We start from the raw sequence: 22,808 nt of genomic DNA, 5'->3' as shown, positions 1-22,808 counted from the left end.
TAAGAGGAAAATAATTTCAATCTAAAACTCTTCAAGAAAATTGAAAAAGAAATAATTATCAGCTTACTTTATGAAGCTAGGCTAATCTTGATAACCTCATAAGAGAAGGAAATGACAGGCCATTTTCACCAATGAATATAGATGTAAAAGTTTTAAGCAAAAAAAAAACACTGAAATATATAAATAATAATACATTATAATTTGTTTTGCATCAATAATGAAATTTGGACTAAATATTAGAAAAAGCTATTACAGTATCCTTTTTTTCTTTGAGACAGAGTCTCACTCTGTCACCTAGGCTGGAGTGCAGTGAGACAGTCAGGCTCACCGTAGCCTTGACTTCCTAGGTTCAAGCAATCCTCCCGCTTCAGCCCCCCAAGTAGCTGGGACTACAGGCATATACCACCACACCCGGCTTATGTTTTTGAATTTTTAGTAGAGATAAGGTTTCACTATGTTGCCCAGGTTGGTCTCGAACTCCTGAGTTCTAGTGATTCTCCTGCCTTGTGTGCCAAACTGCCGCGATGACAGGGGTGAGCCACTGCACTTGGCCCTATCACAGTATTTTACCACAATACCAGATTAATGGATAATATAGTCAACTCAGTAGATGCAGTAAACATATTTGATAAAATACATCAGCTGATGATGACAAAAATGAGCAAACAATACAAAGAAACATCTTTAATTTGGGAAAGTTTAAAATATCCTACATCAAACATCATGTTTTTACAGGGTAAGATGCTGATACCTTTCTCTCTGATAAGAAATAAGATAAAGGTACCCATGATTACTATTTTTATTAAAGTCTTTGTTGATGGTTCTAGATAGAGTACATACAGCAACATTAAGAAATAAAAGATAATATAGAAAGAAACTCATTCACAGGCGAATCATTATGTATATAGAAAATACAAAAGAATTTACAGATAAGTTATTAGTTAACCATTAAGAAACTCATTCACAGGTGAATAATTATGTATATAGAAAATACAGAAGAATTTACAGATAAATTATTAGAGTTAACAATTGATTTACAAAAAGCAACTGGAATTTGCTGAACCAGCAACAGTAAGTGAATAGAAAAAATGATAATAGGATGAGAATATCTGATACTTAGGAGTAAATCTAAGAAAATACGTACAAAAACTATAGGAAATTATAAAAATTTACCTTGAGACATTAACAAAGATCTAAATAAATAGACAATATGTTCATTGATTGCTAGACTCATGGATTTTAGATTGATTCTAATCTCCTAAAAATCACAACTTTTTAAAAATTGAAATTTGGCAAGCTGGTTTTAAAATTTACATGTAATTGCAATTGGCCAAATACGGTCAAATACTGTCAAACAGAAAATAAAGGAGGACTTCATGTATCATATATAAAGATGAAGTACAAATTGATAATCAAGATAGTGTGTTATTGGCATAAGAATATACCAAAAAAAACCCATGAGTAAAATATAAAGTCTAGAAATAGATATACACATATATAGACTCTTGATTTATGATGAACAGACTGAAGAGAGGTAGATAACGGAAGACTTTTTAAAAGTGGGACTGAAATATCTGGATATTCATTTGAATATACATATGGTCATTTACCTTGCCCTATTCAGAAAAATTAACACCAAGTGGATTAAGAATGTAAATATAAAGAGCTTAATTGTAAAAAACTTTCAGAAGAGAATAGAGGAAAATTTCTTCATGATTTTGGTGTAAGAAGGACTTATTAAAGAAGACACAAAAAGCACTAACCATAAAGAAAAATAAAATATGCATTAGCCTAAAATGTCAATAGTGATGAGGTTAAGAAACTGTGCTCTAGGTACTTAATGCAGGTAGAGATTCATCCTTGATATCGTTCCATTCTGTACCGTGGAAGTAGCACTTGAGTTATAATACAAATATTTAGTGGAAAGAACTGTCACTTGAGGTTTCTGACAATCATAGATATCCCTTTTTACTTGTTCTTTGCTATGTCAACACATAGTCTTGGAGATTCTTATTTTATTTTATTTTAATTTTTGAGATGAAGTCTCACTCTTTGCCCAGGCTGGAGTGCAGTGGCGCAATCTCGGCTCACTGCAACCTCTGCCTCCTGTGTTCAAGTGATTTTCCTGCCTCAGCCTCCCGAGTAGCTGGGATCACAGGCATGTGCCACCACACCCGGCTAATGTTTGTAGTTTTAGTAGAGACGGGGTTTCACCACGTTGGCCAGTCTGGTCTCGAACTCCCGACCTCAGATGATCCACCCGCTTCTGCCTCCCAAAGTGTTGGGATTACGGGTGTGAGCCACCATGCCCAGCTCAAGATTCCTATAGTTAATTTTGATAATATTCACCAGCAAGTATCCCGGACGTAGAAAATGAGACAATCTATGTAACATATTATGTAATTTCTACAGCTAATTCATTAAACTCTTGCTTCTGAGGCGGAGCTTTTATAATGAATAGTTTCTGCCAAAATATTAAGCCAGGTCAAATTATTATCCTTATCCACAATCCCTCACTCTGCCAGGATTTTCCCTTCCTAGGTTTTACTGGACAAAAATTATCTCACGAACTTTTCTTCAGCAACCTGGAGACATACACATTCACGACAAAATACTTTGGGAAAGCAAAATTAAAGCCGACTGGGGCTTTTCAAAGCTGAAACCGCAGCTTTGTGAATTTGTTTTCCTGAATCAGAGTCTCCTGGCGCTTGTTGGAAGGACACATTAATGGGCTCACTGGGTCAGAACCATTGGCTGTGAGGCCAGGGAATCACAAGATCCTAGAGTGGTTAATTTGATTGGTAAACAATATTATCAATCAAATCATAAATGAGTCTTCTTTTTATCCCCTTGAAGCTCCTCAAATCATCCTGCAAAGCCCTGCTCTTAACATTCCAACAGACACATATCAAATATTATATAAGTCACCGTTTCAGCCTTACCATGTGCTTGGGGGAGAGAGCACATTCTAGAACCCCCTTTTTCACATTTTCCCACGTGTTTTCTGAATGATGATTATAAAGACTTCACCTGTAAGGAGGAAAAGCCAATGAGGTGCTGAGTGTTTCTCGGTGCGCTCCAGAATGATAAACATCACCCACAGCTGAAGAGGTAAGAGGTTTATAAACACCTGCGGAGACCTGCTTCCTGTGATTCCTTGGTTTACGATCTGCAGCAATGAAGATCTCCGGAGTTTTAGGAGGGCTCCTCATACTTTTTGCGTCAACTCATGCTCTTGAAAATAGTAAGAAAAAAGAGAGGATGCTGGAGGGTGGCCTATTAAGCAATGGGGTGCTTTGTTACATACTTTTGACTGTGGGGTTTCATAATCTGATGATCATCTGCTAATATCTACTGGCTGTTTCCACTCAGTTTATTCATGCATCTGTACTACTGTAATTTCCCCTTAAATCCATAATTAGATGGATTATATTTTTTCTTAATACTTTCCGAGGTTCTTATTTTCTTCTGTCTTAGTCATGCTTGTCACTTTGTAGTGTCTGAAATATTCACAATGTATTGATAATCAGGAGATTCTGCTCAGTGTCTAGAGTGGAGATTGTTTAGGTGTTCATGCCTTTGGCCATGTGACTTGAAGTTTGGACAAAGTGGTCAGCTGCTTTCATTTGTAAATGATTCGTTTTCAGAGCACACTTTCAAATAGCATATCAAACTCATATTAACTGGCTCAAATGACCTGCATCAATGTTTTTTAATATCAAAGCAGCTGATACATTGTTCCAAGTGAGTATAACTAGATATTGAAACTTCCATTTCAGCTTTGGAAAAATTTCAGAGATGTATTCCTGGGGCCCTTTCTTATGTAAAAATTGAATAAACTCTAAATAGTGGGGAATTTGTCCTATAGCTTCACTGTAACCAATGCACATGATTTGAATCTCCCAGACTTTCGGCCATCTTGTGTCCTAATGCAAGCTTAACATTTCCTCTTCCTAAGAAACTGTATCATCCTGGAGCTCTGTGCCATCATCTATACATCTCCAGCCTTATTGATCCCACTTCCTCTTCCAGTTACTGCCTCAGTTGTCTTCTCTTTAAAGTTACTGTATTCACTCTCTTATTTCTCTCTCTTTTTTTAAAAAATTTCGCTTTAACGAGTCGTTCACCAAAAACACTCCATCAAAAATTAGCCTGAAACATTGGTGATTTCTACATTAAAACATTTGACAGTTGCTCTGTTGTTAGCCCTCACTTACTTGATTTTTGTCATAGCCCATGGGATGGATTATTCATCTCCTAAAAGCTTGCTTTACTTGGCTTGTAGGTCATACTGTTCTCTTCTCTTTTGTCCTGCCTCGCTGACATTCCTTTTCTTTCCTTTTCTAGTGTCTCCTTCATTGCCTGATCTTGGTCACACAAGAATCAATCTCAGAACCTCTTTCTGATTCTATTTATTTATTTATTTTTTGTTATCCTATCCAGAGCCATGATATCACATATCCTTTTTATGTTCATAATTATCTCACTTTTAATCCCCAGTCGGAGTATTCTTTTTTTAACTTCAGATGCATATTTCCCACTATCTGTTTGACATCTGTTTGAATATCTAATGGCATTTCAGACTTAACCTTTCCAAACTGAACTTCTGCTATTAACTGCCACATTTGTTTCTCCCACATTATCCCCTCATATTAGTCAATGGTGATTATGTTGGGAAAATATAACTAAAAAAAAATCTTCTCCCAGCCAAGGAAAACACTCCACAGTGGTAGAAGAGAAGTAAAACAGTTCTATTATTGAATAAGAATGTAATAGACATCACAGTCAATCTGCTAAGAGATTGCAAAGAAAGAAAATCTCATTCTTCCATATAGCTATGCAGATAAAATCCCCTATGTGTGTTCTCAAGTTAAAAAAATTAGTCCTTAGGAAAGAGGACTTGACAGTACCGTTTGTCACATGTAACTTATCCTAGCTTTTACCTGGTAATAGAGGTAACTTATTTTAGGTAATTGGCTTTATCTAGAAAAAGAACTTTTCATCTCTTTATGATAGGACATAGTTCTGCAAACTAGAACGAGGCATCTACTGAAGTTAGGCTTTCATCCTCTCCTAGAAACTGAGATAGGAACACCTTCTTCCTTGATGTTTACATTCCAAAGAGATGGCCCCAGGTCATTGAGAAAGACATTCGTAGGTCTTAAAGCTGACAAAAGGTCTATTAATTTTTCAAATGGCTCTCTCTATATTTTTTTAAAAATTACATTTTTTAAAAAAGAGGAGAAAGTACAAGTTTTCTAAGGTAAATGCTCTAAGCAAAAGGAGAGGAGGGAAATCTTTCCTTATTTTTAATGGGAAGAATTAAGCCTCTTGTCTTCAATTTATATTTACAACTGCACCTTACAAGTTGCTAATGCTGAAAATTGTGATACTATCCTGGTTACCTTTTTCTCTTACTCTGTACATCAGCAAACTGTTGATTCTATCTTCAAAATATTTGAAGAACTGGACCATTTTTGATCAACTCTAATATTACTATGCTGGTCCAAACCATTAGTATCTTTGGCTTGAATTATTGCACTGTCCTTGTAACTTGTTTTATGTGTCACCCCATCCCCTTAAATTATGTTTTCTATATAGCAACCAGAGAGCTCTCATCAAAATGTAAGAAAGAATGCGTCATTCCTTTGGTCAAAATCTTCCAATGACTTATCCCCCGAGAGTCAAGTGCCTATTGAATGGCCTCCAGGACTACATGTAATTTGTTCCTTGATAGTTCTCTGATCTCGTGCCCTATTTCTGCCCTACTTGCTATCTTTTTTTCTGCAATATTGGACTCTTCACTGCCCAGGGTCTCCAAGCAAACTCTCGTACCTGTCATTTGTACTTTCTCTTCCCATTGTCTGGGATGTTCTTCCCTTAGTTATTTGCATAGTTCTTCTACTTATCTTCTGGAGGGCTTCGTTCAAATGTGTCCTTAAAGAGACCATCTCAGATCATCGTATTTAAAATTTCAACTCTCTCCTTACTTTGTGTCCCTTTCATGTCTTATCTTTCCTCAAAATGGTTACTATCTAAAATAGTTCTTTAGTTTCTCTTACCCAACCATTAGAATAGAAGCTCAATGGGCAATAGGGCTTGTTTGATATCTCCATATTTTAATGTCCTCTAATTTTTCCATTATCACTTCACATAATGGAATGGGGGTTGGGATGGAAAATCAAGCACTTGGAGAAGTTGGGACAAGCTTGGGATAACTGAGAAGAAGGAGCAATAATAATACCTTTTGTGGTGTCAGTACTTTACTGTCTTTCATTTGAATGCAGTCATTTGAATGCTCCTTCATCCCTATTAACTAAACCTGTTGCCTCTTCTATCTGTAGTGGAAGAAACAGAAAAATACTTGACAGCTTAAGTCAGCAGAGATGCAAGATAGGGGTAAATAAAGAGGAAAGAAGAGAGAACAATGTCTAGATAACTAGACTATTTCAGGCTAAATATAGTTGTATTTGAATATATGATACAGTGATAGCATATATTCAAAAACAAATTCAAAATATATCACTCAGCATATATTCAAATACAATGCTTATGACAAAATATGAGATTTAAAAAATTGTTTAAAATGGTAGTTGTCAAACTTTTACATGTCTCACCTGGAATGCTTGTTAGGACAGATTGCCAGGACCCAACCCCGTCAGACACAGGTCTGAATAGAGCTTAGGAATTTGTATTTCTAAGAAGTTCCTTAGGATGTCAACTCTGTTGGTACAAGGATTAAACTTTGAGAACCACTGATTCAGAATGCGGCCCCTTTGTTTCAAGAAATTCAAATTAGTACAAAGTTATCTTAGTGAAACGTAGGTGGTAGGAGATACAGGTAAGCAAGTACATTTCAAAGGTCTCGTTGAGTGGGAAGAGAAAGAAGTAAAATGTAAAGGAATTCTACAAGTGTTATAGCATGGGGATGGAAGCAGTGAGAAAAGTTTCCTTGATTCCCTCTGGGTTGATAAAGGAAATAATCACAGGTATATTCCTCTGATTAGCAAGTTCCATAGGATTTAAAATATGTTTAGTAAATGTTTTTTTGATCAAAAGCATTATGTTACTTTATTTCTAACATTAGACAATGGCCAAATTGGCCTATAAAACTTAGGAATAGTTGATTAAGGCATTTTTTGTGAATGTGCCTATGTCTAATCTTTATAATGGTTCTCTAGCCATAAAAAGGGATATTCTTATGTGGTTGTAGTAATATACCTGTTCATAACAGAAGCAATCCATTATGATATGATATGATAAGAAATGTTAGCTAAGTCTAATGTCTAGTTTATTTTCAAACTGTCATGTAGCCTTAATGCTACATCATCTTGCAGATTAGGAAACAGAATTAACCTGATGTAAAATGTGAGTGAGGATAAAACTTTCTTTACTAGAAGGTATCATAAGTCACACTAATCAAATCAATATAACTTTGGCAAATTGCAGAATATGCATAAATAAGATCATATTAAACAATGAAATACTGTTTGAAAATGTAAAGAGACTATATACTTGTTTTGAAGTGGGCAACATAAATGTCCTATTTCATGTTATCAATGTTCTAAAAGGTCATTTCTGACAACAAAGGTAGGTATTCATTAGCTTCACTTTGGACAATGTGTACATGTTGGATAACAAGTTTAGCATGTAAAAAGCCTTTTTGTTATCAGGTAAGGAGCAGTCTTCCTCATTAGTAATATCAAGCAATAATTCAATATACCCTAGGTCCTATATTGGAGACTTTGTGATTTAACACTCAGTGAGTCCCAGGAAGGAGCTCCTATGACTTCCTCACATTCAAATGAGGAAATTAAGCCATGGAAAGATTAAGTAAATAATCTAAGATCTCACAGTAAAAAATATAAAAATAGATCCGAGGCATATCTACTCTGGAGCTGGGCATTCAGGTTGACTAAGAGGTTTAATGTTTTCTGAACTATTGGTTAGAGGTAGACATGCTATCTGACATTTTCTCTTCTCATTCTTCCATCAGTGTTTGTAGAGTGTACTGAATCTTGGCTTCTGGTTGAAATTAGACGAGCACCTCTTGTGGAAAACCTGCAACCTCAGCATTACGAGCTATCTCTAGGAAATGACTGTCCTGTAACCAGAGTGACGAATGATATCTTTGAGTTCCGTTACGCTCTTGATTTTTGTGGCATCATGAAATACGTAAGAATGGCTGATATTTTTACAAATGACAGTCTTCTCTAGGATTCACATTCACTTATTAACACTGTGTTTTTAAATTGATAGTTGATTTTATATTATGTAATATTGACTACTCTCTAACTTTTTGGACAATTTTGTAGTAGAAGAAACCCAAGACAAAATTGTGGTATTTAAAGAAAACATGTTTCTTTTACCAGCTTTTTGCTACACATCTCCCCTGCCTTTGATGGAGAGATTTTATATTAACTGGGGTAAAATCAAACTTAAAGGAAACATCTTACTCTAAAATAACACTACAATCCTTCACCCAGTTGTGGGTGTTGATCAAAATATCCGACTAAAATAGCGGCTACCTGGTTATGTAACTGCTGTGTAACTAAGACAACCCAATTCTCTTTTCTGAAACCAAAATACTTGAAATTCTATTAACTATCCTGAATAAAATGGATCATTAGACAGCCAATAGAAAATGAGAGAAGTAACACTGAAGTAATCATGTGTCAATTAGTGCTAAAGAGCATGTTAGAAGCTTCAGTTCTTTGATCTTGCAGTCAGTGCATATTTTACTTATTTAACAAACAAATAGTATGTGTTACGTACCAGGTCATTTACTTACCTAACTCTCACAGTAACACCCTTGGCTAAATAGTATTATCTCCATTTTTAAAGCAGACATTAGGAATAGAGTGAGCAAGTAATTTGCCAAGTGTCACACAGAAAGCAGAGTAACTGGGACTTGAACTGGACATTCATGCCCTTAACCCATTCAAGTCTGATGCCTCACATCTGTTGATTTTGCCTTATCTTCCTGCTGTATTTGGAATGGCAGCTTGGTTTTCCTTTTTGGACTCGCATCTGCCCCACTTTTAATATATCTGATTTATCTGTACCAATTCTGCCTCTGTCTCCAGGTACATGACCACACCCTTTCTTACTGATACATCCCCAATACCTAGAACAATGCCCAGCATGCAAGCACTATACAACTGCTATTTAAATAAAATATAGGTGCTCAGTTAATATTTGTGAAATAAATGAAAAGGTCATGCCAATTGTCAGGTTAGATAATTGTGGCAGGTCAAGTGGAACTACACTAGGAACTTCTCAGAGATTTCTAGGGACGTAGTTTACTCTTTTTCACTGGGATTATACACAGATAATCTTGAAGGAAGTAAGTGCTGAGATTTCTATTTGTCACCCCTGAGGAGAGACCTTCCCTGAAAAAGAGGCTAACATGGGATGAAAAAGACAGGAGTTTGTGGAGGGCAGTGGAGGTAGGGCAGAGAGACAGGTATTTGACAATGTGGTTGGAATTCTATTGCCAGCTATTCCTAAAGCAAGACTACCTTGGGACTCCTCAGGAACATTGATCAATTTGTGCTAAATTTAGATTACTTCGAATGTCTCTTATGTGTGATAAATACTGTCCTGGATAATGCTCAACCCTACACATGCTCATTACAGCCATTTTATAGACTGAAAATCTTGGGCCTAGTTATTCCTTATTGTTACATAAACAGGAAATGCCAAAAGGTATATTTGAACTTTAGCAATCTGAAGTACTAGCAAACATCCTTGAATACCATGGTTTAAACATGTACGATGTGTATTTAAAGTTGAAATATATCCAAATATTGACTATGACTGCATGAAAGAATTGAATTATCTCCGTTTGACACTGGCATTTTCCAATGCTATAACATGAATATTTAAATTATAGTACATGAGATGCATTTATATTTACTTGTACTTTCCATGTTATCTACCACTATGGAGGTATGCTTATATATACTTCTATTGTTTTTCTTTAGAAATACTTCTATTTGTTATTTATGTTGTAGGTACTGTAATTTCTCCTTCACAAATAATAGCTCATATCTGGGATTAGCAATTATGGCCAGTGGATGAAATTCAGCTAGCCATCTATGTTTATAAGTTTTATTGGAGCATGGGTACATTCATTTAGATATTGACAGTTCATATGCTACATTGGCAGAATTGAGTACAGGCATACCTCAGATGTATTCTGAGTTTGGTTCCAGACCACCAAATTAAAGTGAGTTACACAAATTTCTTAGTTTTACGGTGCACATATGTTTCGACTACACTGCAGATTATTAAGTGCGCAATAGCATTATGTCTAAAAGGATACTAATTTTAATTTTAAAATGCTGTACTTTGTTGCTAAAAATACTAAAGATCACCTGAACCTTCAGCAGTCATAATGTTTGCAGGTGGAAGGTCTTGTCTCAGTGATGATGGCTGCTGACTGATCAGAGTGGTGATTGCTGAAGGTTGGGGTGGCTGTGGAAATTTCTTGAATTAGAAAATAATGAAATTTACTGTATTGATTGACTCTTCCTTTCATGAAAGATTTCTCTGTACCATGTGATGCGGTTTGACAGTGTTTTACTCACAGTAGAGCTTTCAAAATTGGAGTCAGTCCTTTCACATCCTGCCACTACTTAATCAACTAAGTTTATGGAATATTCTAAATCCTTTGTCATTTCAATAGTGTTTATGACATCTTCACTAGGAATAGATTTCCTCTGAAGAAACCACTTTTTTTTGGTCATCCATAAGAAGCAACTTCTCATCTATTACATTTTTATCATGAGGTTGTAGCAATTCAGTCACATCTTCAGACTTTATTTTTAATTTGAGCTCTCTTGGTATTTCTATCATCCCTGCAGTTATTTTCTCCACTGAAGAAAGTAGTAGAAGTCTTGAAGCCCTTAAGGTCATCCACAAGAGTTGGAATTAACTTCTCCCAAACTTCTGCTGATGTTGATATTTTGACCTTCTCTGATAAATTACAAATGTTCTTAATGGCATCTAGAATGGTGAATCATTTACAGAAATTTTTAAGTTTACTTTGCCCAGATCCATCAGAGGAAACAGTATCCATGGCAGCCATAGCCTTACGAAATATATTTCTGAAAAAAAGACTTGAAAGCCAAAATTACTCCTTGATCCATGGGCTGCAGGATGGATGTGGTGTTAGTAGGCATGAAAACAACATTGATCTCCTGGCACATCTTTATCAGAGCTCTTGATTGACTAGATGTGTTGTCAAGGAATAGTAACATTTTGAAAGAAATCTTGTTTTCTGAATAGCAGCTCTCAACAGTAGGCTTAAAATGTTCTGTAAACCATGCTATAAACAGATGTGCTGTTATCTAGGGTTTGTGATTTTATTTACAGGGAATAAGCCGAGTAGATTTGCCATAATTCTTAAGGGCCGTAGGAGTTTTGGAAGGGTAAATGCACTTTGGCTTCAACTTAAAATTACCAGCTACATTAGCTCCTAACAGTCAGCCTGTCCTTTGCAGCTTTGAAGCCAGGCATTGGCTTCTCAACAGCTGTGAAAGTCCAAACGACATCTTCTTCCAATGTAAGGGTTTTTCATCTGTGTTGAAAATCTGTTTATTGTAGCCACTTTCATCAGTAATCTTAGCTACATTTTCTGGATAACTTGCTGCAGCTTTTCAATTAGCACTTGCAACTTCACCTTTCACTTTCATGGGGATGACTTCTTCCTTAAAGCTCATGAACCAACCTCTGCTAGCTTCAAGCTTCGCTTCTGCAGCTTTCTCACCTGTCTGTCTTTATAGAGTTGAAAAGAATTAGAGCCTTGCTCTGAATTAGGCTCTGGCATGAGCGATGTTGTGGCTAAAACTTTCTAAAACTTTAGACCACTAAAACTTTGTCTATATCAGAAATAAGACTGTTTTGCTTTCTTATCATTGGGGTGTTCACTGGAGTAGCACTTTTAATTTCCTTCAATAACTTTTCCTTTCATCTAAAACTTGACTGTGGGGCACAAGAGGCCTAGCTTTTGGTTTATCTTGGCTTTTGACATGCCTTCCTCACTAAGCTTAACCATTTCTAGCTTTCGATTCAAAGTAAGAGATATGCAACTCTTCTTTTCATGTGAACACTTAGAGGCTGTTGTAGGATTATTAATATCTGACATTGTTGTCTCAGAGAATAGAGAGGCCTGAGAAGAGGAAGAGAGACAAGAACGGCTGGTCAGTGGAGCAGTAGGAATATATACAACATTTATTAAGTTTGCTGTCTGTAGGAGCATGGTTCCTGGTGCTCCAAAACAATTAAAATAGTAACATTAAAGATCACTGATCACAAATCACAATAGATACCATAATGAAAAACTAGAAATACTGTGAAATGATCAAAATATGATGCGGAGACGTGAAGTGAGCACGTGCTGTTGGAAAAATGGTGCTCAACTTTCTCAGTGCAGGACTGCTACGTGTCTTTAGTTTGTAGAAAATGCATTATCTGTGAAGTGTGATAGAGTGAAATGCAATAAAATGAGGTAGGTCTGTATTTTCAAGACAGCTAGTACAGTCTGCAAAGACTGAAATATTCTCTGGCCAGTTTGACAACCCCTGAGCTATATTATCTCCATTTTATGAGTAGGGAAGGTAGAACCTGCTCTGAAATGATGAAATATTTAGTCAAAATTCATACTCAGAGTAAGTTGCAGAGCCTGTCCTATAACACAGGTCTGCCAAAATCAGGGCCTTACACTTAAACAAATGTGATCAGGAGTCGTCTACACATTGACAGACAACAAAATGTCTGTGGCATAATGTCAGGAGCTATTACTTGGATGTTTTCTAAACATAAAATTTTATTGCTTAGCTCTGTTGTCCTTTGACCTAATAGAAAATAAAAATGTCTGTATTTTAAAAACTTTAACTCTTATTTTTGAACTGTTAGATTTAAGTAAAACAAGTTCATACCTTTTTTATTCTCTTCAGGAACGCCCATGGGGCATTCTTATTGAGAGTTTCGTCAGATATCAACCAATGTTTTTGAATATCAGAACTTTCATCCCAGTAAGATGCTCCCTTGAAAGGTAAGTCTAGCTGGCTACAGAGATTAAGGTTCTCTAACATTTGCTTGGCTGGAAGGTGTTTCCGATGAGAGTAAAGATGTTAGAAAATATGCTGAGGTCCAGCCCTTAGACCTGTCTGACTGATGGATAGTGTTCTGTTCTTTTATATGTGTAGATATGTCATATAATTATATATATGTTTATATATAAAGCTGACTGTCTCAATGTATTTTATTAATAAAATGAACCTATTTGTTTCTCTGGTAGCTGATGGAGAAATTGTGGTTTAAAATTTTTTTTTTAATTTTTAATTCTTGTGGGTACATAGTAGGTATATATATTTATGGGGTACATGAGATGTTTTGATACAGGAATGCATTGCATAATAATCACATGGAGAATGGGGTATCCATCCCCTCAAGCATTTATCCTTTGTGTCACAATCTAATTTGTCTCTTTTGCTTATTTTAAAATGCACAATTAAGTTATTATTGACTACAGTCACCCTGTTGTGCTATCAAATAGTAGGTCTTATTTATTTTTTTCTATTTTTTTGGTATGCATTAACCAACCACACCTCCCTGCTCCCCCAACCTACCACTACCTTTCCTGGTCTTTGATTGCCATTCTTCTACTCTCTATGTCCATGAGTTCAATTGTTTTGATTTTTAGATCCCACAAATAAGTGAGAACATGCGATGTTTGTCTTTCTCTGCCTGTCTCATTTCACCTAATGACTTCCAGTTCCAGTCATGTTGTTGCACATGATGGGACCTTATTCTTTTTTTTATGGCTGAATAGTACTCCATTGTGTATATGTACCACATTGCCTTTATCCATCCACCTGGATAAAATGGACACTTAAGTTGCTTCCAAATCTTAGCTATTGTGAACAGTGCTGCAACAAACATGGGAGTGTAGATATCTCTTCAACATACTGATTTCTTTTGAGTATACACTCAGCAGTGGGATTGCTGGATCACATGGTAGCTCTATTTTTAGTTCTTTAGGGAACTTCCAAGCTGTCTCCCATAGTGGTTGTACTAACTTATATTCTCACCAACAGGTTATGAGGGTTCCTTTTTTTCCACATTCTCACTAGCATTTGCTATTGCTTGTCTTCAGAATACAAGCTATTTTAACTGGGGTGAGATGATATCTCATTGCACTTTTGATTTACATTTCTCTGATCAATGATGTTGAACACATTTCCAAATGCCTGTCTGCCATTTGTATGTCATCTTTTGAGAAATGTTTATTCAAACCTTTTGCCCAATTTTTCTTTTATCAGATTATTAAATTATTTTTTTTCACCTAAAAGTTGTTTGAGCTCTTTATATATTCTGGTGATGAATCCCCTGTCAGATGGGTAGTTTGTAAATACTTTATCTCAGTCTTTGAGTTGTCTCTTTACTTTGTTGATTGTATCCTTTGCTGTGCAGAAGCTTTGTAACTTGATGTGGTCACATATGTCCATTTTTGCTTTGGTTGCCTGTGCTTGTAGGGTTCAAGCACAGGCAATTGTTCAAGACATTTCTGCCCAGACCAATGTCCTGAAGATTTTCCCCAATGTTTTCTTTTAGTTTCTTAGTTTGAGGTTTTAGATTTAAATTTTTAATCCATTTCAATTTGACTTTTTGTATATGGTGAGAGATAGGGAACTAGTTTCGTTCTTCCGCATATGGATATCCAGTTTCCCAGCACTATTTATGAAAGAGACTGTCTTTTCCCCAGTGTATGTTCTTGGTTCCATTGTCAAAAATGAGTTCACTATAGGTGTGTGGATTTGTTGTTTCTGGGTACTTTATTCTGTTCCATTGATCTATGTGTCTGTTTTTATGTCACTACCATGCTGTTTTGGTTACTATAGCTCTGTAGTATAATTTGAAGTTAGGTAATGTGATTCCTCCACTTTTGTTCTTTTTTGCTTAGGATAGCTTTGGCTATTCTGGGTCTTTTGTGATTCTATATAAATGTTAGGATTGTTTTTCCTATTTCTGTGAAGAATGTCTTGGAATTTGGTAGGGATTGCAATGAATCTGTAGATTGCATTGGGTACTATTGATATGTTAGCAATATTGATTCTTCCAATCCGTGAATATGGAATATTTTTCCATTTTTTTTTAGGAGTGTCCTCTTTAATTACTTTCTCTAGTGTTTTATAATTTTCATTATAGAGATCTTTCACTTCTTTGGTTAATTCGTACATATTTAATTTTGTGTGTGGCTATTGTAAATGGGATTACTTTTTAATTTATTTTTCATACTGTTTATTGTTGACATATAGAAATGCTACTGATTTAAAAATTTTTTAATTTTTAATTTCAATAGGTTTTGGAAGAACGGGTGGTGTTTGGTTACATAAATAAATTCTTTAATGATGATTTCTGAGATTTTGGTGCACTCATCACCTGAATGGTGTATACTGTACCCAATGTGTAGTATTTTATCCCTCGCCACCCCCAACCCTTTCCCCTGAGTCCCCAAAGTCCAATGTATCATTCTTATGCCTTTGCATCCTGATAGCTTAGCTCCCACATATGAATGAGAACATATGATGTCTGGTTTTTCATTCCTAAGTTACTTTGCTTAGAATAATAGTCTTTGATTCCATTCAGGTTGCTGTGAATGCCATTGTTTCTTTCCTTTTTCAGGCTGAGTAGTATTCCATGGTATGTGTATACCACATTTTCTTTATCTGCTTGTCGATTGATGGGCATGTTGGGCTGGTTCCATATTTTTGCAATTGCAAATTGTGCTGCTACAAACATGAATGTGCGAGTATATTTTTTGTATTATGACTTTTTCTCTGGGTAGATACCTAGTAGTGGGATTACTGAATCGAGCAATAGATCTACTTTTACTTTGTAAAGGAATCTTCACACTATGTTCCATAGTGGTTGTACTAGTTTACATTCCCACCAACAGTGTAAAAATGTTCCCTTTTTACACCATCCATTCCAACATCTATTATGTTTTGATTTTTTGATTATGGCCATTCTTGCAGAAGTGAGGTGGTATCGCATTGTGGTTTCGATCTGCATTTCTCTCATCATTGTGTTGATGATTGTGATGTTGAGCACTTTTTCATATGCTTGTCAGTCATTTGTATATCTTCTTCTGAGAATTGTCTATTCATGTCCTTAGCCCACTTTTTGATGGTATTGTTTTTTTTTTTTTTTTTTGCTGATATGAACTCCTTATAGATTCTGGGTATTGGTCCTTTGTCGATGTATAGTTTGTGAAGATTTTTCTCCCACTCCGGGTTGTCTGTTTACTCTGCTGATTATTTCTTTTGCTGCACAGAAGCTTTTTAGTTTAATTAAGTCCTATCTATTTACCTTTGTTTTTGTTGTTTTTGCATTTGGGTTCTTGGTCATGAAGTCTTTGCCTAAGCCAATGTCTAGAAGGGATTTTCTGATGTTATCTTCTAGAATCTTTATGGTTTTTAGGTCTTAAATTTAAGTCTTTGATCCATCATGAGTTGATTTTTGTATAAGGTGAGAGAAGAGGATCCAGTTTCATTTCTTCTACATGTGGCTTGCTAATTATCCCAGCACCATTTGTTGAATAGGGTGTCCTTTCCCCACTTTATATTTTGGTTTGCTTTGTTGAAGATCAGTTGGTGGTAAGTTTTTGGCTTTATTTCTGGGTTCTTTATTCTGTTCCATTAGCTTATCTGCCTATTTTTATACCAGTACCATATTGTTTTGGTGACTATGGCCTTATAGTATAGTGTGAAGTTGGATAATTTGATGCTTCTAGATTTGTTCTTTTTGTTTAGTCTTGCTTTGGCTATGCAGGCCTTTTTTGGTTCCATTGAATTTTAGGGTTGTTTTCTCTAAGTTCTGTGAAGAAGGATGCTGGTGTTTTGATGGGAATTGCATTGAATGTGAAGATTGTGTTTGGCAGCATGGTCATTTTCACAATATTGATTCTACCCATCCATAAGGATGGGATGTGTTTTCCATCCCATGGAAACACTTATTTGTGTTGTTTGATTTATTTCAGCAGTGTTTTGTAGTTTTCCTTGTAGAGGTCTTTCATGCCCTTGGCTAGGTATGTTCCCAAGTCTTTTATTTTATTTTTTTTAATCTATTGTGAAAGGGGTTGAGTTCTTGATTTGATTCTCGGATTAGTTGCTGTTAGTGTATAGCAGAGTTATTGATTTGTGTACATTAATTTTGTATCCTGAAACTTTGCTAAACTCAGTTACCAGTTCTAGGAGGTTTTTGGATGGGTGTTTAGGGTTTTCTAGGTATACGATTATATATCATCAGCAAACAGTGACAGTTTGACTTCCTCTTTACTGATCTGGATGCCATTTATTTCTTTCTCTTGTCTGATTGCTGTGGCTAGGACTTCCTGTACTATGTTGAATAAAAGTGGTGGAAGTGGGCATCCTTGTAGTGTTCTAGTTCTCAGGGGGAATGCTTTCCAACTTTTCCCTGTTCAGTATAATGTGGGCTGTGAGTTTGTCATAGATGGCTTTTATTACCTTAAGCTATGTTCCTTCTATGCCAGTTTCGCTGAGGGTTTTAATTATAAAGCGATGCTGGATTTTGTCAAATCCTTCTTCTGCATCAATTGAGATGATCATGTGACTTTTGTTTCTAATTCTGTTTATGTGGTGTATTACATTTATTGACTTGCATGTGTTAAACCATCTCTGAATCCCTGGTGTAAAACCCACTTGATCATGGTGAATAACCTTTTTGATATCCTTTTGGATTCAGTTTGCTAGTGTTTTGTTGAGGATTTTTGCATCTATGTTCATCAGGGATATCGGCCTGTAGTTTTCTTTTTTTGTTATATTCTTTCCTGGTTTTGATATTAAGGTGATACTGACTTCATAGAACGATTTAAGGAGGATTCCCTCTTTCTCTATCTTGTGGAATATTGCCAATAGGGTTGGCACCAATTTTTCTTTCAATGCCTGATAGAATTCAGCTGTGAATCTGTCTGGTCCTGGACTTTTTTTTCTCAAGCAGGAGTTTTGCCCCATAGCCACCACAGCTGGTCCTGTGGTAAGTCCCACCTGAAGTCAGCAAGTCTCATAGGCTCCCCCCAGGCCCTCAATGTAGTACCTGCTTATCACTGCTGATAATTCAGGGCCCAGGGTCTTCTCAGTTAGCAGGCGATAAATATTGCCAGGACTGCATCCTTCCCATCAAAACAGTGGGTTCCCTTCTGGCCAAGGGTGTGTCTAGAAATGTCTGGAAGCTAGGACCTGGAATGAGGGGACTAACAACTCTGACCAATGCCCTCTCCTGCTGTGGTTGAACTGGTATTCAAGATGCAAGACAAAGTCCTCCCCACTCTTCTTTCTCCTCTCCTCAAGTGGAAGAAAGAGCTCTCTTTTGGAGCCACAAGCTGTGCAACCTGGGTTTAGAGGTGGGGGTAATGCCAGCACCTCCTTAGCTACATGGCTTGTGTCCTAGTAGGTCATGTGTTCCCCGAGTTCACTGTCTCTGGGCCCAGTTCAGCACTAGGACTCACCTAAGAGTTGCAGTCCTTATGGCCTAGACTGCCTTTCAAGTTTAGAGACTCAGAGCAGTTTAGCCCTCTGTGGTGAGGTTCGCAGGAACTCAAGTTCTGACTACTGGGATTGGTGATTCTCCTCTGGCTAGGGATAGTTTAAATGATCTCTCTGTGGATGGGCATCAGCTGAATTTGGCCTGGTTTTTCTTTCTTCTCTAACAGGATTTTGTTAGTGAACTTTTCTTTTCCTGGTCATTCTTTGTACCCACCACTTCCAACCCGGCCAGTCCCAAGGCTATCATAGGCACTATTGATTTCCTCTATGAACATACCACCACTCTGCCGCTGATTGTCCCAGGGAAGAGAATGGCCCAAGGGATTCAAAATTATTTTTTTCTTCCAAAATTTTCAAACTAAAACAGAGTCAGTCTCTGATTTACCCAGAGTTATAACAATGAAGACTTGCTAATGACCACCATTTTCTCCTTGTTTTTAAGAACACTTCTGCAATGGGAGAATAATGTAGAAGATGCAGAGGTGAGGTACCTTGGCTCATTCTTGGCTCAGTTATTTATGTGGCCCAATTACGTATCTGTGGGAATTTTAAATATGATCTACTTTTTGAATAATCCGAACTATATAAAAGCATAATAAGTAAATGATTGTATTTCTTTTTCAGTAACTCAGCTCAGTTCTGTTCTATAAAGTCTTCTCTTCCCATACCATTATATCTTTTGCCTTTTTCTCCTATGATAAATTAAGCTTAATGAAAACCTCAATTTCATATCAAATTTAATGTTCCCCTCCTTTACTACTGCCAGCCCTGGGTACAAACGATTGGAGAAAAAGAGGGCTCAACCTACTCTATACATACTTTATCTTCTGCTTTCTTCCCTGCCTTGGCATGTTAAGGTAGAGAAAAAGGATAAAAAGAAAGGAAGGATGAGTGTCAACCTGGCACAGTTGTTATCCATTTCTAGTAGCTTTGATCGAGTAAGTTTTTACTATACACTCTAAATGTTGCTCAAATTTGCTTGGGTCTTTAGGGCTCACTAAAGGCATAGAGATGCCAATGTGTACATTTTGATGGGGCAATCTATATAATGTTTTACCGGCTCCACCCAGATGTTATTTTTGATACGTCTCCTCAGTCTCTTAACTTGGTTGTTGATCATTGAGCCTCTTATTTCTTGGGGAGCCCTACACAGATAATTAGTAATCTGCATGCATAAAGCATTGCTAGTTGCTATACTTCAGAAATAACTCAATCCCAGGTATTGGTAGGAAAGCACCTGCCAAATGTTGGGGTTGTATGGCTCTCCCACTCTACTCTTTTTGCTTCTTGGACGTCTCAATTTTTTTCCCCGCATACTAAAGAGGTATATGTGGAAGACACACCAGCCTGCTACATGAGCAGATGCTACTTGGAAGTGAGATGCCAGTCTCCAGTGTAGGTATCCTCGGTGTCTAAGTCTTCATTTAAAACACTCTTACTTTGGCTTCACAAAGAAGGGGAGTATTTCAGTAGACTCCTCACCCACCAGGCCAGGAATGCAAAACAGAATTTCATCATTTTCTATAGACCATAGGGTGACATGTTTAGAGATACCAGATCTGGTCCAGCAAATTTTAAAGTTTCTGGCATTTGCAACTACTTTGATTTTAGTTCTGGGTCACAATCACTAATTCTGGGGTAATGGAAAGTTCTAATTAACATTCTGTTAGAAACTTTTCCTCATCCTTCTGCAAAATAACAAATTTCCGTTTCAACATGAAGTGACTTGATTTGGTGTTCTATCCTTTAAAACCCAAAGAGAGAATGTCTAGTTTATTTCTATTCTCATATTCCCAGCCATTGCAAAAATAACTGTAATGTATATACCAGCCTCAAATCCCTGCATATGTTTTTCTCCCTGTTTTTCAGAAAGCCTCCTTTACTTGAACAAAACGTAATACGGAATAATACGGATAAATCTAAGAAAACAGTCCAAACTCAGTATTATCAAGCAGGAAATTTGTGTATCCAGGAGTATTATTTAGGTGAGTACTTTGACTTAGTACTCTAAATGTTTTCCATTATATTAAGAGAAAAAAGGTGAGGGTTCAAGGTGACATACACCATATATTCTACAGCATGTGCCCATATAATTCCAGTTTAGGATCATCGTTACCATGCATTTGTGGTGATTAGGGATATATTCTGTCATAGTATTTCTCATTACTATTTTGAGTAAAATGTGACCAATTTGCAAGAAACACTCAATAGTTATTCATGTTATGAATCCCAATCAACCAAAGAATGAAAATTTGACTACAACATTACTATAGAATGGGACTAGAAATTTCCGGGAATTACCATGAAGACAGTAATTGATATGCGTGTTAACTCTTGCGTTTTGTTCTGCAAGGACAAAATGCCTACAACAGAAGAGCTAAAATCAACTTTCCACTCTTGAATGGAAAGTTGAGTCCTAAGAACTATTCATATAGTCTATAGTTCTTGGACCTTAGATCCCAGAAGACACAGAACCTATATATTCTTATTTCAGAGATCTATTAACCATCTTAAATTGAAATTTGAGATGCTATTATATAAATTTTATAATTATTTGTTAATAACAGCTATATGTAAGTATTGCATTGACTATACTTGGATCATTACAATATTGTAGTCAACTCTGCAGTTTAAAATTGGGATTATTATAATATTGTGGTAAATTATGCAGTTTAAAATCAATTCCCTCTTTCTCAATCCCTTTATTCCTCCCTAGTTGAGCCACAGTGAAATATCTAAGATTTTTATGTAAAAGCTTCTAATCAGTACTACTGCCTGTTGTTTTTCTTCCTTATAGGAGCAATTTTTTCTCTGGTTGGACTATGTAATTTTTATTCCTCGAACTAAGCAAAGGAATTGAGCTTTGAATTCTGGTGGTTAAAACAACCTTTGTAACCTTGGTCCTCTGATTACCTGAGGATTTTGCACTACCTTTCAGAAGTTGCACTAATGCCGATGGATGCTATCTTTTGCTGTTTTAATGATGTTGTTTTAAAAATGAATTTGTTCTATTTCATGTGTTTATGAACTCTTTGGATGGGGTTAAAAGGAACTTCCCCAGACTTTTACATTTGTAGTGAAGGCTACCTTTAAAAATAAAGTTTTGAATATTTGAATAGTTATTTCTCTTTTGTGAAGAAAGCTGAAATCCTGACTTACAGGGTATTTTTCCAGGCACCTATGTTTTGTGAAGGGTAAAGGTGTACTCATTAGCCAACAATCTGGATGGAGATTCAGTAACTATTACACTGTGGTATATAGTTTTTTGATTAATTGCCATTTCACTTCTTTCTAATGATACGTATAAACATAGCTGAAATCAGATTCTCTCTGTAAGGTTGAAAAAAGTAGACTATTCTATTTCCTACTTCTGGCTTTTCTGTAGTTTTCTTTTGCTTCTTTTTGTATCAGTTTTACTTCTTTTCTATATAGTAGTAATTTCAAGTGAGTTTGAAAATTTGGGTTCATTCGCTTTGTGCATATGAAGGAGCTATTTTTTGGGGAAAATAATATTCTAATTGATGTCACAATTTATGACAACTTTGAACCAAAAATGAATCTTGTCTAACTTCTTGTTCATATATCTGAAAATATTTAAAGTGATGGATTAAGTGGTAACATCTGAAGAATCTTGTTAAAAAAAAATCACATGCTTTCATGTGTTCTCTCAAACCTACATACATATTTTTCTCTGGATGTGGAATCAGTTGGCAAAAGTAACAAGGAAATCATAAATACAATGTGTTCTTTATTCCTCATACAACTACTAAAGAGAAAGTAGCCTCCAGGATAAAATCAGACTCTTTTTGGAAAGCCTGCCCTTTTGTGGACTAAATCAATCCCAGGATGGGACACCTGCCTCAGTTTTCATACTGCAAGAGACCTGGAAGCCAGGAAGATTCCAAGGGGGAGGGGGCAGCAAAACACCAGCTAAGTGTTGAGTGACTTTTTTTCCACCTTGCAGATAGGATAAAGGTTGAATTCTCTCATGAGAAAGTAGATGAAAGTTACAGTCCAGAAATATATCTCAAGTGTGGCTCCTTCTTGGGTAGTAGAGTAAGTGAATACATTCCCCTAGTGCTATTCATTCAACTCTACTTTCCTGCCTCTATTTTTCTGTTTATTTTCTACTTCACCCTCTCTCCCTTTCTAACAAAATACTGACTAGAGGATTCATTGACATACTGTCGAATATCTCTAACCCTGCATATAAGAACATGATTTTTAATCTCA

The 22,808-nt window shown here is 36.2% G+C and overlaps 1 protein-coding gene across 1 annotated transcript; it reads left to right on the top strand.

The window, feature by feature from the left end:
* Nucleotides 1–3,177: 3,177 nt before the first annotated feature.
* On the top strand, nucleotides 3,178–21,651 carry LOC105464612 (oocyte-secreted protein 4A-like). The gene is made up of 5 exons (XM_011712632.2): nucleotides 3,178–3,244; nucleotides 7,997–8,175; nucleotides 12,963–13,060; nucleotides 20,445–20,560; nucleotides 21,373–21,651. The coding sequence occupies exons 1-5, from the start codon at nucleotides 3,178–3,180 to the stop codon at nucleotides 21,420–21,422; spliced, it is 510 nt and encodes a 169-aa protein (XP_011710934.2). The 3' UTR covers nucleotides 21,423–21,651.
* The last annotated feature ends 1,157 nt before the right edge of the window (nucleotides 21,652–22,808 follow it).

Source organism: Macaca nemestrina, chromosome 12, assembly GCF_043159975.1.
Source record: "Macaca nemestrina isolate mMacNem1 chromosome 12, mMacNem.hap1, whole genome shotgun sequence".
NCBI classification, from domain to species: domain Eukaryota; kingdom Metazoa; phylum Chordata; class Mammalia; order Primates; family Cercopithecidae; genus Macaca; species Macaca nemestrina.
The sequence above is the reverse complement of the archived record's forward strand: the minus strand, read 5'-3'. Positions and strand labels throughout refer to the sequence as shown.